This window comes from Rhodofomes roseus (assembly GCF_022264815.1).
Source record: "Rhodofomes roseus strain CIRM-BRFM 1785 chromosome Unknown C8Q71scaffold_5, whole genome shotgun sequence".
In the NCBI taxonomy this organism is placed as follows: domain Eukaryota; kingdom Fungi; phylum Basidiomycota; class Agaricomycetes; order Polyporales; family Fomitopsidaceae; genus Rhodofomes; species Rhodofomes roseus.
This window is the reverse complement of record NW_025952961.1, coordinates 1,277,181-1,292,755: the sequence shown is the minus strand read 5'-3', so window position 1 is coordinate 1,292,755 and position 15,575 is coordinate 1,277,181. Positions and strand designations below refer to the sequence as shown.

The window sequence follows — 15,575 nt, the reverse complement described above, 5'->3', positions numbered from 1 at the left end:
ACAGTAAGGACTTATCGAGACAAGAGGTCATGCAATGCATTGATGGTGCACGTCGCGGTGGTGGAGCGTCGAAGGACTGGCGTCGCCGTCAGTCGGGGCGTGCGCTGTATGCGCTTGTTGTGTTTGTGGCTGACTTGTGGGCGCACACAGCTGAGCGCGCGGTCGATCCTTCGGTGACTGATCCTTCGCGTAATGACTTCGTACTCATTGAATGCTCGTATCACTTGCTATGTACGCTGAGTGAGTCATGGATTACAACATCTTCGAATTGATCGTACACAACAGCGACTGACGTCAATGGAAGCCATACAGTTTACATATTATCTGAATCTACCCTAGTTTCCACAGTGGTCGACAAGAATGGACGTCGGGGAGAGCAAGCCTAGATAGCGTTCTTGCTCTCCAAGAAGTCGCGCGCGTGGTCCTTCGCCTCCTCGCTGACGTTCGGGTCTGCGAGCCATCTCGGGTCAGTCTCCGCGCATACATGCGGCACGATTCCACTCACTCTTCAGCGTAGCTTTGTAGCCAGCGTTGACGCGCGTCTGGTCCTTGTCCTCCTGGTAGCCCTGGCGAGCCTCCTCGGTCTCAGGAGCATCGTCGAGCTCGTCGACTACTTGACGGGAGTGCTGCTTCGCCTCGTCGGAGACGTTGGGGTTGTTGAGGGCAGCCTGCACGTACGCAGGTCAACAAGCGTTCACGGTTCGCTGAGATACAAAACCACATACCTTGTGACCACCGACGACACGGGTTGGGAGGGACATGATGTATGAAGGCGGTGTTGAGACGGGTACGTTCGATTGGTAGTTGTGGGAAGTGGTCAAGTTGTGTTGGGGGTAGACTGCACGGCGACGCTCCTCTTATACCCGTCTCGAGACGCAAACGGGCGTGCGCACCATGACTTCACCCATGACGAACGCATGTGGCTAAGAGTCTAAGACGACATATTTCGTCGCTTCGCTACGTCACCCGCCACAACCTCCCGATATGGAAAGCATCTTACTAGATTCGGCGGCCGCACAGCGAGTCAAACCGCAGGCGATTAAATATCACGGATTGACCGTTCGGGGCATGGGTTGGGGAAGGATCTGCGCCCACCCCGAGCGCTCTTAATTGCTGGGCGACGGATGGGCTGCGCGGGCGGGCGAGCCCACCGCGACAGCTTCATTCCGGTTATATCTCAGGTCGCGGGGAGGAAGCGCGTCGAGCCAAGTGCCAGTACTTGGATGTGGGCACGCTTGCTGGCCTGCGTCTGACGTCGCGGACACTGGGAGTGGGTGGTGGGTGAAATTTGAAAACCGACCGAAGCCTTGCAAAAGCTTTACAGTGTAATTTACAGTGCGTTCGCTGGCGGAGGACAAGTGAGCGAAACGACGAAGCAAGACTTTGCACAGACGGGTAACGTCATCGACTTGGATATCATCAGGAAAACTACAACGCTCTGATGTTTTTCATTGCCTGCTCGGCAGACAAACCAGTCCAGAGACGAGTAAAGACAGCTGCAGTGCCCCGAAAGACCACAAGGAGCCGCACGATACTAGACATTAGATTTTAGGACGCGACTAACTAGAGAAGTCCACACACACACAGTCCTGTTGGTATGGAGAGGCCGCAGCCTCATGGTCCCGGGTAATAAGGTCCTCCCGCAGGCTACAAACCACTGGCACCTCACATCAGGGTCCACGCGAAGAGCGCCCCAACGCCTGTAGCCAACGCCCAAGCCTTCGCCGCGCCGCTCATGACCATTGCACCAGCACCCGACGACTTCCCGCTGGAGCCCGTCGACGAGGCCGAGCTTCCACTCACGCTCGCCGTCCCGCTCGCTGCCGCGCTGGTCGGGTTCACGCTGGTGGTCGCGCCGGAGCTCGAAAGGATCGTGCCGTTTGCGTTGAACGCCCTGATATAGTTGATCTCGAAGTACGCCGTGGCGAGCGCGGTCTGGTTGCCGTTGTTGTACACGTTCTGCATGTAGCACGAGGTCGCGTTCGCCTGGGACGCTCCCGTGATCGGGCACTGGGATCCGTAGATGGACGGCACGCCAGCCCAGGTGCCGCACATGGTGATGTCGAGGACGATCTGCTGAGGCGCGAAGAACTCGTTGAAATTGCAGGCGGTCGAGGAGTAGTTGGCGGATGGAGTGCCCCAGTCGGAGATGTCTACGGTGGTGGCGGTGGCCGAGATGGACGACGGGACATCATTGCGCTGAAGGAGAAGTCTCAGAACATGAGTCCGTGGCAGCGACAGTTGGACGACTTACGCTCCAGAACCAGATCGCGACGCCGGAGGTGTCAAACAGCGTGGCGTACACACCACCTCCCGCCGCTGAGAAGCCTGGTCCGTAGCTGTTGGCCTTGGTCTCACTCTGATTAGCATGAATGCGGTTAGCCCAATTCTTCGCTGCGAATATAGCTCACTTACGAACTGGCAGCCTGCAGTCGAATTGCAGTCTGTGACGCCAATGGAACCCGAGAAGCTGGCACTGCTGGAGGCGCTGCAGCCCTCGTTGCTGTGCAAGGCGTACTGGTTGTCCGTCATGGAGTTGATAGCCTCAACGATGTCAATTTCGCCGCCTGCGGGCCAGCTCTCGCCTTTCGTCCAGAAACTAGGCCAGATCTAGGGAGGTACATAGAGAGTGAGCATTTCTTCGTGGACAAAGCACTTGCGCCGGTATGCCAGTGAGCCCGACGAGCAACCAGGATGATGGCATTTCAGGCAGCCGAGTCTCTGCCCTGGCGCCCGTGTGGGCGCGTTGTGATTGGCTGGCCCGAGGTAACTGCGGGCGCCTCATCGAGGCTCTGATCATGCCGGCTCGGAGGAAGCTCGAACATCGACCAGGCGCGGGGACAGACAACCCCCTCACACGCCGTATGGCGTCGGGGTACTTAGCCACGGCAAAAACGAACCGTGGTGGGAGCCTCCGCTGTCAAGCGTGTGAGGTCGTCACCTCGAGACAACGGCATGCAGGCAACCGGCGCACGTTGTAAGATGACGGAACAGGGGAGACACTCACACCGCAACCATATGGGATGTGCGTCGCGTCCATGATGAGGACGGAACCCAGGTCGAAGTAGTCTGCCGTAGTAACGCGGACCTGGTCGTGGCAGAGAGCGCCTGGTTAGTAAAACGTGAAGGTAGGGCCGGGCGTCGAGGGGGCATGTGGGCCGCGGTATGCACCGAGCCTTGACAATGCCCCAGTCTCAGCCTCGCCCGTAACAGAGGATGTGCTCACCGAGTCTCGCTTCTGGTTCCAGGGCACGAAGGTCGTGTTGTCGACCTTGATGATGGCTGCACCATTGTTGTCGACGTACGCAAGCTTCTCGGCTGTAGCGTTCGCCTGGCTCACGTAGTTGATGTCGCCTGCGCGGACCTCGTCACGGACAACCCGAGGAGCTCAGCACAGGATGCTCACCACTAGTGGTGTTGTCATAAAAGTCGTAGAAGACCCATCCATCAAAGAAGCTTGCGCCCGCATACTCCTTGACGAGACTGTAGCTGGTGGCCGCGACGGCACCGCTGGAGTAGAGGGCCGCGGCGGTGAGCACTGCTGCCTTCATCCTTTTGCGAGTGCGAGAGAAAGGAGAGGAGGATTAGAATTAGGTGCAGAGGCGAGGAGAGGTGAGTGAGGCTGTCAGGGGTGCGCTTATAAGACAGGGCGGAGGGCAGGACTTGGCAGGTGAAAGGATGCTACTTAAATAAATCAGGAACCCGGACGACGCGGGGTTGTCGTCGGCTCTGATCGACTCTCGGAGTGCATAGGCGCCTACACACAACCACTTCCCTCGACGAGTGCATCTCGAAGACATAAGTAGCAGAACGGCTGCAGTCTGCCATGTACAAGTACGTACGTCAAATCCCCACAGCCAAGTAGGTCAAGGGCGGTACAGAGTACAACTAGTAGACTCGGAACGAGTAGATACAGCGCGAGCTATTTTCGTCCGACATGTGTACAGGCCAATTGATCCATAAATATACCAAGGTGCTTGCGAAAGACACAACTCACGAGGGACAGAGTATGGCATCATAGCAGAGACGGTGACATTCCCAGAACTGCTCTCGGTCCCATACTCACGTAGTCTGACTTTGAGACATAGTTTTTGCCCGCGGATTCATTGAACGTGATCTAAAACCATCACCTATTAGTGACTTCGTCTGTGGATTGACGACTAGAGAACGCAGACCTTTGCTACAATGCTGGTTCCCAAGAAGGAGGCAAGGCCGTCACCCTTGTCTCGGTATTCGGCGAAGTAGTCGGGGATCTTCAAGGTCCTAATGGCTCTGGGTTGCACCTCGTTGTGCTGCGGGTCAACGTTGAGGGGGATCAACGACGTCAGTCGTATCTGGAGGGCGGCTCCAAGACCTGGGTAGTATCAGCAGCTGCTGAAAACGAACAGCCAGAGAGCCCATACCCTTGACGTGGTTCGTGATCAACCCAGTGACGAAGAGACCCTGCCAGATATACTGCCGCTGGTCCAACTCCGTTCTCGCAACTGCCTCGGCAACAGCTGCCTGAAGCGACAACGCAGGGGCACCCTCCTTCTCCCTCTCCTTCCCCTTCACGCTCTCTCGCACGGCAACGTCAAATAGCGGCTCGCAGAACCGATGGCGCTCCTTCCCGACGGTGATCGTTTTCCCCCTCCACTGCACCTCGATCAAATCTCGCGCCTCGACCTCCTTCGCACGCGCCTGCTCCGCGGCGTTCGCGCGTGCGGCCTTGTTCTTCATGCCCTTCTCGATCACCGCCTTCTCCTTGCCCGCGACGACGATGGCAGCAATGTTGATGTCGCCGTCGGCAGTGGGGTCCTCTGCATCCTGCGCTGCGGCCTCGCCCTCAGCGAGGACCTTGACGTGTCCCTCTGACCAGAGAAGCTGAGCAAGTCCCTCCAGCGCAGCTTGCTGGTCAGCCTCGTCCAGCGGGTTCTCGCCCTCCACCGGCTCCAGCAGCGCCGACATGATACTCTGGTTCCCGCGGAGCAGCCCGGCCAAGTACTTCTTGCAGTCCTCCATGCCCACCATGACGCTCATCCTCGCACCGCCAAGCAGGAACCCGTCGTATATGGGAGCGATGTCTGTGTAGTCGCGGTCGATATCGACCACGACGCCGGAGAGCCCGCTGTTCGCGTTGACGGCGGAGTAGAACTGCGCGACGGGGCGGTCGAGAATACCGAAGCCTGCCACGTTGAAGCGTTCGAAGAACATCTGGCAGAGGCGTTCGTAGGTGTCGCGCGAGAGGCAGGGAGGTATCGACAGGAGGACGGCGGATTCCATTTGTGTGCGACGGAGGTGAAGTTGGGTGAAAAGGACGTGCTTCCTGTAACGCAAACACGAGCATTATACTTCGTACGGCAGTAGTGGACCGTCTGACAGACGCACCAGAGAGCTTCAGCCTGTGTCCAGTCGACAATGTCGGCCTCTGCAAAGGGCCAGTACTCCACGATGTCCTGGCCTGCGGCCAACGCCTCGTCAAGTTGCGCGCCGACCAGATAGTCGGTCACCTTTGCATTGGGGACGGTGGTCCCGTTCGCAGCTTTTGACGTCGAGGGACCGCTTTGAGCATTACCGTTGGCCCCGTTCAACAAACTCCTGGGCAAGCCCACCCGCGCTAGTACCTCCTGCAACACGGTCAATTGATGTTCACAGACCCAAGGGGCGTCCAGATACTCACGACTGCAGGAGTGCGCAGGAGGTCGTGTAGACCGAGTCCGGCGCGGATGGATGTACGACTCGTGTCCAGAACCACAACAGAGGAATCACGGATAGACATTTTGTGTCGATGTGGTCTCCTCGAGACGTGTAACTTTCACTTATGCACTCGTTGCAGGCAGAGCAAGTCTCGACTCTCCGGCAGAGGGAGTTGAGAGAAGGAGACGCGTGAAGAGACGCCCGCGAACGCGCAAACACGATCACGTATGCGGGCCCTGCGCGGCGTTCACTCACGCCCCCACATCGTACCACCTCTCCCCGCGTCATACATATGCGCCTCGCCGCCCTTCTCGCTCCTGCCAGTCGTCCGCCTCGACTCCGACGCTGACCACCATGGCTTGCTACGCTCCCATCGACATACCCGCTTCCGGCAAGGAGCCGTTCACAGACTACGCTCGCTGGCGCCTGCGCTCCTCGGAGGACGGGCGGCATACATGGCACTACCTCCAGACCGACGAAGAGTGCAAGGCTTGGCCTCAGACTGAGATAGACAGGTACTGGCTCGGACTCCCTGTTGACCTGCCTGCGCTGCCCCCGCCGGAGGACGCTCTCGACGCCGCGCGGAACGGGTTCAAGTTCTACAAGCACCTCCAGGACGCGGACGGGCATTGGGCCGGAGAGTATGGAGGGCCTATGTTCTTGCTCCCTGGACTCGTCATCGGGTCCTATGTATCGGGCATGACCTTCACGCAAGAGGAGAGGCTGGAGATCATCCGGTACCTCATCAACCTTGCTCACCCTAAGGATGGTGGCTGGGGCCTGTGCGTGCTTCTTCCTGCCGTTCTGTAGCGACAACTCAATATGCATAGGCACATCGAAGGTCAATCGACTGCCTTTGGTACGGCGCTGAACTACTGCGTGATGCGCATCCTGGGTGTATCGCCTGAGCACCCTACGCTCGTGAAAGCGAGAGCCACCTTGCACAAGCTCGGGGGCGCGACGGGCGTACCTTCATGGGGGAAGTTCTGGCTGTCCGTATTGAATGTGTATGACTGGGAGGGAAACAACTCTATTCTGCCTGAGCTTTGGTGAGTGTCCTGTCCTCCAGGCCAGTTCATGAGCTCCCGGTCACTGCGGCGCACAGCAGCAGGGGCTGCTGTTCATCGCTCTGCTATCATCCTGTCACAACTCGGGCTCATTTCCTATGCATCTGTGCATCTGTACTTATCGTCTGTGTAGGCTATTCCCGGACCTGACACCTTTCCACCCGCACAAATGGTGGATCCATACCCGCACCGTCTACATACCCATGTCCTACCTCTATTCCCTCCGCTGGAAGATGGAAGAAAACGACCTCATTCTCGCGCTACGCGAGGTGAGTATTCACTTGGCGCTAACCAGCTCCAGGACTTACCCTGATTCCAGGAACTCTACCCGCAAAATTACTACAGCATCGACTGGCCGGCGCAACGCAACAACATATGTCACGTCGACTTGTACGCACCACACACCGCGCTCTTTGACTTCCTCTACTCCATCCTCAACACCTACGAGCCATGTGCCGCCCCGCCTCTGCGCAAGCTGGCGATGGAGAGGTGCTACCAGCTCGTCGTGCAGGAGGATGAGAACACGGGCTACCAGACGCTCGGGCCGGTGAGCAAGATGATCAACCTCATCATCCGCACGATCGTCGACGGCAAGGAGAGCGAGGCGTACAAGCTACACATGGAGAAGCGGGCGGACTTCTTGTGGATCGGTAAGGAGGGCATGCGGATGTGCGGGACGAACGGCAGCCAGCTGTGGGACATCGCCTTCATCGCGCAGGCACTCGTGGAGACGGGCTTGGGCGACGAGAGCGAGAACCAAGAGAGCCTGGTCAGGGCACTGCGTTGGCTTGACCAGTGCCAGATCCAGCAGAACCCAAAGCATTTCGAGTCTTCGTATCGGCATCCGACGAAGGGCGCGTGGCCATTCAGCACGAAGACCCAGGGCTACACGGTCAGTGACTGTACCGGCGAAGGGCTCAAGGCCGTCCTCTACATCCAGGAACACGTCGAGTGAGACGCACCACCCTGTGTCTACCCAGTACGATGGTCGTTAACGCGTGCGACAGGTCCACACCGAAGCTGGTATCGGAAAGGCGAATGTGCGACTCCGTGGATCTCTTGTTGGGTATGCAGAATGCAGACGGTGGCTTCGCGAGTTACGAGCTCATCCGTGGACCGGAGTGGCTGGAGAAGCTGAATCCCGCCGAGGTGTTCGGTACGTCATCGGTTTGATTCTAGTCTGCGATCTCACTCAGCAGACAACCCAGGTGCGATCATGATCGAGCACAGCTATCCAGAGTGTACAACCTCCGTCATCACCGCCCTATCTATCTTCAGAAAATACTACCCGAAGTACCGATCCGCTGATATTGAGTAGGCAGTCTCACCTCCATGTTCGTCCGGTTTGTCGCTGAATGGACGGTATAGGACGGTTATAAAGAGGGCGGTCAAGTACCTCCACAATGCGCAGACGCCTGAGGGTGGCTGGGTCGGCTCCTGGGGTATCTGCTTCACGTACGCCGCCCAGTTCGCGTGCGAGTCGCTAGCGCTCGTCGGAGAGACGTACGACAACAGCCCATACCTGAGGAAGGCATGTGAGTTCCTGCTCAGCCACCAACGGGCTGACGGCGGCTGGGGAGAGAGCTACAAGGTCAGCGTGATGCACTGCTCTCAAGCACGACCTTTGCTGACGTCTCCGTAGTCTTGCGAGACGAGTAGTTGGGTGGAGCATGAACAGACGCAGGTCGTACAGACCTCTTGGGCCACCATGGCGCTCATCTACGCGCGTTACCCTAAGCCGGAACCAATAGAGCGTGCCGTCCATCTGGTTATGTCACGCCAAAATCCGGTACGTCGGCTTGCGCGTCTTGTTGTGTCTCTGCTCACTCTCTACCAAAGGATGGCTCGTGGTCCCAGGAAGCCATGGAGGGCATCTTCAACAAAAGCGTGACGATCGCGTACCCGAACTTCAAATTTTCGTTCACCATCTGGATGCTCGGCCGTGCCCATCATTATCTTGCTGAACTGAAGGCGCGCCGGAACGGCCACCAAATTGGCAAAGCAGGACTTTGAGCAACCGGCCCGTTCCGCAATTCGTGTCTTCGCTTCGTCTTCGCCTCATCTGCTCGCCTTCCTGTCGCATAAACTCTTGCTTTCTTCGCATGTCGCCTGTCGCCTGTCACACGATCTTTTGTTTTCGCACTGTGAAGCTAGCCTAATTTAAGTGGTAGACTTAATGGAACGTAGGATATGATGGTGGTTGTAGACGACAGCAGGGTGCTATTGCGAAAGCGGTGAGTTGGAGCATGGTGGAAGAAACGTGGTCCGTCGTGGGTCATGCAGATGGTTGCGTGGAAGGCTGTGTGGGTAATGGGGAACCATTGTTGTCGTCGTCCGGCCACTCGCCCGTTCCGTCAATGAGCCCTGCCTTCTCCAACTCCCTGTACTTCTCCTGGAATGCACCGAAGCCGGAGCTGACAGGGGGCGCCTTTTCGGGGATGGGTGGGATGGCGACGCGCGGCGGACGGGAGAGCTGTGGGACTGGCTCTGGGGGCTTGCGACGCACGATGATAGACTTGGCGAAGTCGGGGAGGGCCTTTGTGTCCAGGAGGTGCAACGTGTCGAATGGTGCGGACTCCTCGTCATCGTCCTCGCCGATGTATCCTTCGCCACGCATCTTGTTCCATTTCCGTCTTGCCTGGGAAGCGGTGGGTGCTTGACTTGGCACTCCCTTCCGGCGGGAACGAGCCATGGGCAATGTCATGATGGTGTGCAACGGGGTGGGTCCGGCAGGTAGCTTTGATGGCACCTCCCAGAACTGACTTCGAGGAGGGTGCCTTGGGGTTCGCATGTCCTTCAATTTGCCAGCCTTATGTGCAGCAGGAGTGCTGATTAAGTCACCATGCACTTGGGAAAAGTGGGGAAATAGGGCATGGTGCACAAATGACATGGGACAACCTAATGAACCATTGTAAAGTGAGTTGCTGCTTGTATGCAAAGCATAATGACACACCTGCTGCAGGACATGGTATTGGCAGTCTGGTAAGATGCCCAGACTCCACATGCTTTTTCAAATCATGCATGGTTGCATGGTAGAAACATGAACATCGTGGAAGGCGACATCGGTAGCTCCCGTCTGTCTATAGTTGGTGTCCTTGAGTATCACATCTGCAGCCTGAAAGTGGTGGCATGTTTCACCTCTTCTTTTAAATGCCTCAGATGAAGCTGTGTGTGCTGGATCAAAGAGACATCAGCATCATGATGTGCATACAAATAGGACTTGAGAGGATGCAACAATGGGCAGTATTCAACACAGTACAAACATAAAGTCAGTTGTCGACACTTTCTGGCTAGTAGAGTACCATAGCACCAAGTAAAGGAAATAACTCTCACCTCTCTTAATGCACCCCAGCTGTTCAGTTCTGCTTCACAAGTGCCACTCCACTCGCATGATAGTGGTGTCAATGACATGGCCTCTTGAGCAAACTTGGTGACATTCTCTGCAGTGAGAACATTCACCATCAACTGCGCAGAGTCACCTGTGTACAAAGAACAAAGAGTAAAGTACCACCTGAGGTGCACCTGGTTGATGGTCAGCAATGATGGTAAGTGCCACAGTCTTTATTCCGTGCCGATTGCGTCCACCGTGGGAATCAGAAGCACGGACAAATAGCGGACTTTGAATTGGACGTGTTTAAGTCGCACCCAAGTCGCACCGCCACCGGTGGCCACGCCACACCTCAAGTGACAGCCACATGCAGCTTGTACTCATGCCTCATCAGGATGCTGTAGCCTGCATTCAAATGGAAACATACGCATCTACACAGGACAGTTAGACGTAGTGGGCTCCTTTCGAAAATATCGCATGGCAGCAAGGCAAATGGTTACGATGCACTCATTATGGGGGACCATCATATCTCAACCCCACATTGTAACCCAATGAACATCCCAATGAACATCGTACAAACTCAGGTGTACAGCATAGTCGTCCTTGTACCAACAGCAATGTCATCTTGTTACACAACTACAACTACTGCCAGAACATGCCTCACACTTCTCACTGGAATTCTGGCAGGAAAATCTCCTTCAGTTGTTGAGCAGTATCTGCAGGATTCAAGACAGCATGTCCAATTGTACGAGGATCGGCGTAGAGCTCGTGATCGTTGCCACCCTGAAGTGATGTTTAGTGTATCGCTGAACCACCCAAGACAGTATACATGCCTTCTGAGTGCTGTCTCCGAAGAAATGGATCTCCTCGAACTTTTCGTCCTCGACGTGCCGCAAGCAATATGTCTTGTCCCACCCATTAGGGAAGACGTCGAATGATATCTTCCCTCCGATCGAGAATGTTATACCGTAGTCAGCGAACTTCTCCTGCAGCACTTTGACGAAGGCGACGCGGACCCCATGTTGCTGCGTACGTCCGTTCATCAGCAAGTCAAACAAATGATGATGCTAAGCAGCATACATTGTCATATGCTTCGAAGTCTTTTCGCTCCTGCATCCTTTGGACGGGAGCGTGAGATCGGTGTAGTGCTTATACCGAGAGCGCCACGCAAGACTTACGTCGCGTTACGCCCCAGAGGACTGACGTTAATCATCCCATTACGGAACTCGATGAACGTTCCACTGGAAGGATGTTCAGTCCACTACATGATATTATTCAAGCTCGTTACTGACCGCTTGATAGGAATATCCAGATCCGCGATGTAGTGCAGGATGAAGTTCGCTAAGACCTTGTAGCGTTCCTCGCCGACGAACTTGATGAATGATTGTGACGGCAATGGCGCAGCCAACTTGTAAGCAGTCAGGCCATTCTCTCCGAATACGTAGTCAAACTCGTCAACAACTACCGAATACATGAGTATGTCACCTCCGCTGGTGTGCTGCACAGCGCTCACCGTTGTTCCCCTGAGTACTGAGCTGCTCCGAGACCTTGACGAAGTCTGAGCCGCTGATTACACCAATGACCACCTTCTTGCGCAACGCGCGGAGTAGTCTGAGCATCTCAGGGGAAACCGTCTGTCACGAAATGAGTGTACTTGAGCTTGACATGCAGCGCGCCGCCTACCTGACGCGGAGGGGTGAGAGTGTCATCGACATCGAAGAGGACCAGCTTCTTCTGCGGACGATCTGCGAATACACTAGCAGCCATCGTGCTCTTGAAGCAGTCTGCTATGACAGTACAGGTGAAGTTGGCAGGTGGTCTGGGCAGAGAACAGAGGGCAGGACGTGGAGGACACGACGTACGGTGAGTCGCGTCCGACCCGCAGCCGCCTCCATGTTCAGGCCAAGGAGCGATCGATCATCACGGAGCGCCCATTCATGAACATCGCTTCCGCGCGACCTCCGGCGCATGTACTCTACTCTATGCAACATACAAGCTCGGGATCGTTCCCAAGCAAGTCTACCGTTCATCGGAAACAAATGGACACATGTCATTAAAATATTTCCAGTATTGGTTATCTTTCGACTACCGTGCGTTTACCGACCACCACCCAGCGCCTTCAGCCGCGCTTCAGCAGCTCGCGCTCTACGCTCCCGTTCAACCTTTGCCCTCATCTCAGGCGTCAAGCCAGCAATGCCCTCACTTGCACCGACCGTCCCTCCTAACCGCCGCGGCCCACTCGTAGGCTCGGCGGGCTTTGCCTTCGTCTTCGTTTCGGGCACTTCCACCGGGACAGGACTAGGCGTACGGGACTCTCGCTCCTTTTCTCTCGCCTCCCGCTCCTTCACGCGGTCTTTCAGGCCCTTCCGCCTCACCTTCTTCTTCTCTTCGCGGCCTTCCTCCATCTCCGCACTCAGCACGCTGGGCACACGCGCCCCCTTCTCTGTCCCGAGCCAGTCCCACCAGTCGGGGTGGGCCGCAGCACAGCGCCGGAAGACGTCGCGTACCGCTCGGGACCGCCCGAGGTCGTATGCGGTGCGCCTAGAGCCTGCGGGTAGCGCCGGTGCGTCTGATGCATCGGAACGGTGGCCATCCTCCTCAACGGCGCTGCTAGGGACGTCGAGTGTAGGATCCGCGCGCATCTCTTCCAAAAGCCATCTGACGACATCCGCTTGACCTGTTTGCGTGGCGACCTGGAGAAGCGTCCCGCCTCTCTGCCCTGCCCAGTCCGGGACAGGCGCATTGATGCCGCCTAGGCTGTCGCCTTCGCGCTCCCAGAAAGCCTTCAGGACGTCAACGCGGCCTCTGGCGATCATGTCCAATACGCGGTCCCACTTCTCGTGCAACAGCTGTTCTTCGCGCGATAGTTGAGGAGGCTTCTCCTTGGGTTTCTCCGGTTCTGCGGAAGCTGCCGTGGGTGGCTTGGGTTTTGGCTTTGGAAGAGATGCAAGATACGCTTCGTCCTGGGCACGAAGTTCCTCTTCAGTCAGATGGGACACTTTGGCACGGGTGAGCTCCATCAGGCATCGAGTCAGCTCCGATTGAGTCTGCCATGTACCAATCAGCCTACATAACAGCACCGGCAACAGACACACTTACGGGGCGACGAGTTGGGAATGGGAACGTGCGCAGTCGCTCATCGCCTTCTCAAAACCGTCAGCTATGCTTAAACAGTGCCCTCAGAGCGGACTGACCTTTCTCAATGACAGCACCTTCGTAATCAAGAAATATTCTCCGGTTGGAGACACTAGCTCGTATGAAGATGCGTTCGCAATGTTCGATCTCTTCGGACCAATCTTGCAACAGGTTACGGATATCCTGCAATTTGAAGTTGAACCATCAACAAAAGGCTCGTCCGATCAGGCTGAGGACTCACATCCCGCAAAGCTTGCTCGCCGTAACGACGTAGCATGGCTCCAGCACTGGCGGCTTTGCTCTTAGCGTTGTCGTTGGTAGATTGAGATCCACCCTGTTTTCGACGTGCTGCAAGACGATGAGCCTCAGCGTGAATTTGAACGACAGTCCCTACGCACTCGTGTAGCGATGGAATGTCTTATGTCTGAGCACTTCGGTCTCCGGTTTGGGCTTCTTCGGCTTGCCTTTCTTCGTGAACCCTCCTGGCTCGTCAGCGTCTGAACCGGGTCCCTTCACGCGCACAACGGCTCCAGCAAAGTGTCCGCCGGCGACCATGAACATCGCCCAGGACCGCCCTTCCTCACCGCCTTCCTGCATCTCCTTCAGCTCATCCATGTACGACGTAGCCGGCGTCGAGAGTGGGAAGAGGACCTTGTAGACGCCGACCTGGGTGGACGGAGGCGAGTGGAACCATGCTAATGGTGTACCTGGCCCAGCAGGAGTCAGCTCAGTCGGTGAGGGCGACCGCGCCAGCTTGCGGGTTTTCTGTATGAGGGTCGCGACGGCATCCGAGTCATCATCGGATTCGCCTTCAGAAGATGATGCAGACCCAGATAGCGAGTCCTCCAATCCTATTGGCCCGACTGTCAGAGGACACCACCTGCAAAGCGTTACCAAACTCACCGTCCACTAGTTGGGCGAACTGGCTCTCCGAGACGGTATTCCCTCCATTCAGTTTCGCTTTGACATTATAGCGATGCCAGTCGGACCGGAAGTGGGTACGCTGTTCATCAACGCCTGTGAACGTCACGCCCAAGCAGACGTTGCATGCTCGAGCTCCCGGAGCAGAAGGTGCGACCGGCGCCGGAGAATCATTACGGGGCGGAGGAGATAGTGCTTGATTGACGACGCTGCGAGGGACTAGTGTGCCCAGCAGTTCCTTGGGTAGAGAGAATACATGGTATTGCGAGGGATAAGACATGATGGTCGGTCCTGTAGACTGGTGTGGTTGTTTCAGTGTCCGTGAAGGCGATGTACGGATACAGCCAACGGGTGCGCGATTATGGCTACAACTCTTGCGATGAGAGGGGGAGCCCCTCGTACTTATGAGTGAAGCAGAAGCGGTGGTTGAGGGATGGTATCGGCAGCGAGCATAGACTCGAGCTCAGCGGGCGTAGGAGTCAGCTTGCATGGACTGCACGGACCGCTTCTGTCCAGAAAGTCCGATCCACGGGGAGAGCCGTTGCGTGCAACGCGTTGCGCGCAACGCGCAACGTCACGCAAGTCACGGTGTGGCTCCCCTGTGGCCTAATAAGCGGCGCCCGGGCCAACGGTACACGAATCTTTTCAACCTTGGGCTACAAGGGATTGTTGGAGGTTATACTGAGAGGTATATCCTCTAGTAGAACGAATGTCGCCTCCGTGTGCGTAGTTCGAGTGCTTACTCGATGCACCGCGGCCCGCCACCGTATACTTACGTAATCTCCCGGTAGATACATCGCGGCCACCGGCCACGGTGGCGACTGTTGGCGACTCAGAGACTAGAGTCGGTCCCCGCAATCCCAATTGAGCTAAAGAAAAAACTTGTATGTAAACCCGATTATATAGGAGCTATCACACATCTAAACGATGTTCAGAAAACAGCTGTAAGTATGTTTGGAACGGACCGCGTCACAAGGCACCCGCCACATGCCCCGATTAGGCAAGTGGTCGGTCAACGGTAATAAGTTAGTCGGAATCTATGTACAAGTAGACGTCAGCTAGCCGTGCAGTATTCACCAGCCAATCCTATGACTTCTCAAATAGTGCAGCTCTCTACTTAATTCTCATCGCTGCGGCGGCGCCGAGGCTGGACTAGCACATAAGCAACTGTCTGAAAGTGTATGTCACAGCGTGATGTGTGTGACTGTTGCACGTTGCGCGTTGCGCGTTGCACGCAACGCCCCTCCCAGTCGATCGGACGTTCTCCTTCTGTCAGTGTCAGTGCCACACGTCGCACGTGCACCGCGCCGATCGCCGATTCGCTTCCTGCAATGCCCTGCCCAGCTGCCGCTGTACAGTGTACGCCTCAGAGTCACAATTTCGGAACTGCGCGGCATCGACTCAGACCCTCTCCTCTGTCCCGATGTGACTAGATTTATGTAACTCGA

General features: G+C 56.4%; 7 protein-coding genes across 7 annotated transcripts; 1 reads left to right on the top strand and 6 right to left on the bottom strand.

Moving 5' to 3' along the window:
* Positions 1 to 175: 175 nt before the first annotated feature.
* C8Q71DRAFT_745953 (Conidiation protein 6-domain-containing protein) lies at positions 176 to 1,066 on the bottom strand. Its single transcript, XM_047923046.1, has 3 exons — positions 726 to 1,066; positions 506 to 668; positions 176 to 450 (listed from the first exon to the last, which is right to left on the bottom strand). Exons 1-3 carry the CDS (start codon positions 759 to 761, stop codon positions 383 to 385), a joined length of 267 nt encoding a protein of 88 aa, XP_047781789.1. The 5' UTR covers positions 762 to 1,066; the 3' UTR covers positions 176 to 382.
* Positions 1,067 to 1,271: 205 nt separating this feature from the next.
* On the bottom strand, positions 1,272 to 3,692 carry C8Q71DRAFT_745951 (concanavalin A-like lectin/glucanase domain-containing protein). The gene is made up of 7 exons (XM_047923045.1): positions 3,407 to 3,692; positions 3,227 to 3,354; positions 3,008 to 3,088; positions 2,416 to 2,610; positions 2,255 to 2,359; positions 1,586 to 2,199; positions 1,272 to 1,534 (listed from the first exon to the last, which is right to left on the bottom strand). The coding sequence occupies exons 1-6, from the start codon at positions 3,549 to 3,551 to the stop codon at positions 1,666 to 1,668; spliced, it is 1,188 nt and encodes a 395-aa protein (XP_047781788.1). The 5' UTR covers positions 3,552 to 3,692; the 3' UTR covers positions 1,272 to 1,534; positions 1,586 to 1,665.
* A 16-nt stretch (positions 3,693 to 3,708) lies between these two features.
* On the bottom strand, positions 3,709 to 5,879 carry C8Q71DRAFT_478926 (actin family). Its single transcript, XM_047918812.1, has 5 exons — positions 5,660 to 5,879; positions 5,368 to 5,606; positions 4,404 to 5,305; positions 4,176 to 4,354; positions 3,709 to 4,117 (listed from the first exon to the last, which is right to left on the bottom strand). Exons 1-5 carry the CDS (start codon positions 5,756 to 5,758, stop codon positions 4,016 to 4,018), a joined length of 1,521 nt encoding a protein of 506 aa, XP_047781787.1. The 5' UTR covers positions 5,759 to 5,879; the 3' UTR covers positions 3,709 to 4,015.
* A 47-nt stretch (positions 5,880 to 5,926) lies between these two features.
* C8Q71DRAFT_478910 (terpene synthase) lies at positions 5,927 to 8,887 on the top strand. The gene is made up of 9 exons (XM_047918810.1): positions 5,927 to 6,458; positions 6,507 to 6,725; positions 6,877 to 7,012; positions 7,063 to 7,694; positions 7,751 to 7,899; positions 7,952 to 8,057; positions 8,112 to 8,334; positions 8,386 to 8,532; positions 8,583 to 8,887. Exons 1-9 carry the CDS (start codon positions 6,031 to 6,033, stop codon positions 8,754 to 8,756), a joined length of 2,214 nt encoding a protein of 737 aa, XP_047781786.1. The 5' UTR covers positions 5,927 to 6,030; the 3' UTR covers positions 8,757 to 8,887.
* Positions 8,575 to 10,275, bottom strand: C8Q71DRAFT_478913 (uncharacterized protein). Its single transcript, XM_047918811.1, has 3 exons — positions 9,882 to 10,275; positions 9,697 to 9,823; positions 8,575 to 9,641 (listed from the first exon to the last, which is right to left on the bottom strand). Exons 1-3 carry the CDS (start codon positions 10,203 to 10,205, stop codon positions 9,019 to 9,021), a joined length of 1,074 nt encoding a protein of 357 aa, XP_047781785.1. The 5' UTR covers positions 10,206 to 10,275; the 3' UTR covers positions 8,575 to 9,018.
* A 139-nt stretch (positions 10,276 to 10,414) lies between these two features.
* On the bottom strand, positions 10,415 to 11,973 carry C8Q71DRAFT_745944 (eukaryotic phosphomannomutase). The gene is made up of 7 exons (XM_047923044.1): positions 11,755 to 11,973; positions 11,585 to 11,705; positions 11,364 to 11,532; positions 11,250 to 11,312; positions 11,152 to 11,188; positions 10,905 to 11,096; positions 10,415 to 10,854 (listed from the first exon to the last, which is right to left on the bottom strand). The coding sequence occupies exons 1-7, from the start codon at positions 11,836 to 11,838 to the stop codon at positions 10,741 to 10,743; spliced, it is 780 nt and encodes a 259-aa protein (XP_047781784.1). The 5' UTR covers positions 11,839 to 11,973; the 3' UTR covers positions 10,415 to 10,740.
* A 123-nt stretch (positions 11,974 to 12,096) lies between these two features.
* Positions 12,097 to 14,704, bottom strand: C8Q71DRAFT_745943 (uncharacterized protein). Its single transcript, XM_047923043.1, has 6 exons — positions 14,110 to 14,704; positions 13,605 to 14,057; positions 13,448 to 13,554; positions 13,266 to 13,389; positions 13,171 to 13,214; positions 12,097 to 13,118 (listed from the first exon to the last, which is right to left on the bottom strand). Exons 1-6 carry the CDS (start codon positions 14,405 to 14,407, stop codon positions 12,168 to 12,170), a joined length of 1,977 nt encoding a protein of 658 aa, XP_047781783.1. The 5' UTR covers positions 14,408 to 14,704; the 3' UTR covers positions 12,097 to 12,167.
* Between the last annotated feature and the right edge of the window lie 871 nt (positions 14,705 to 15,575).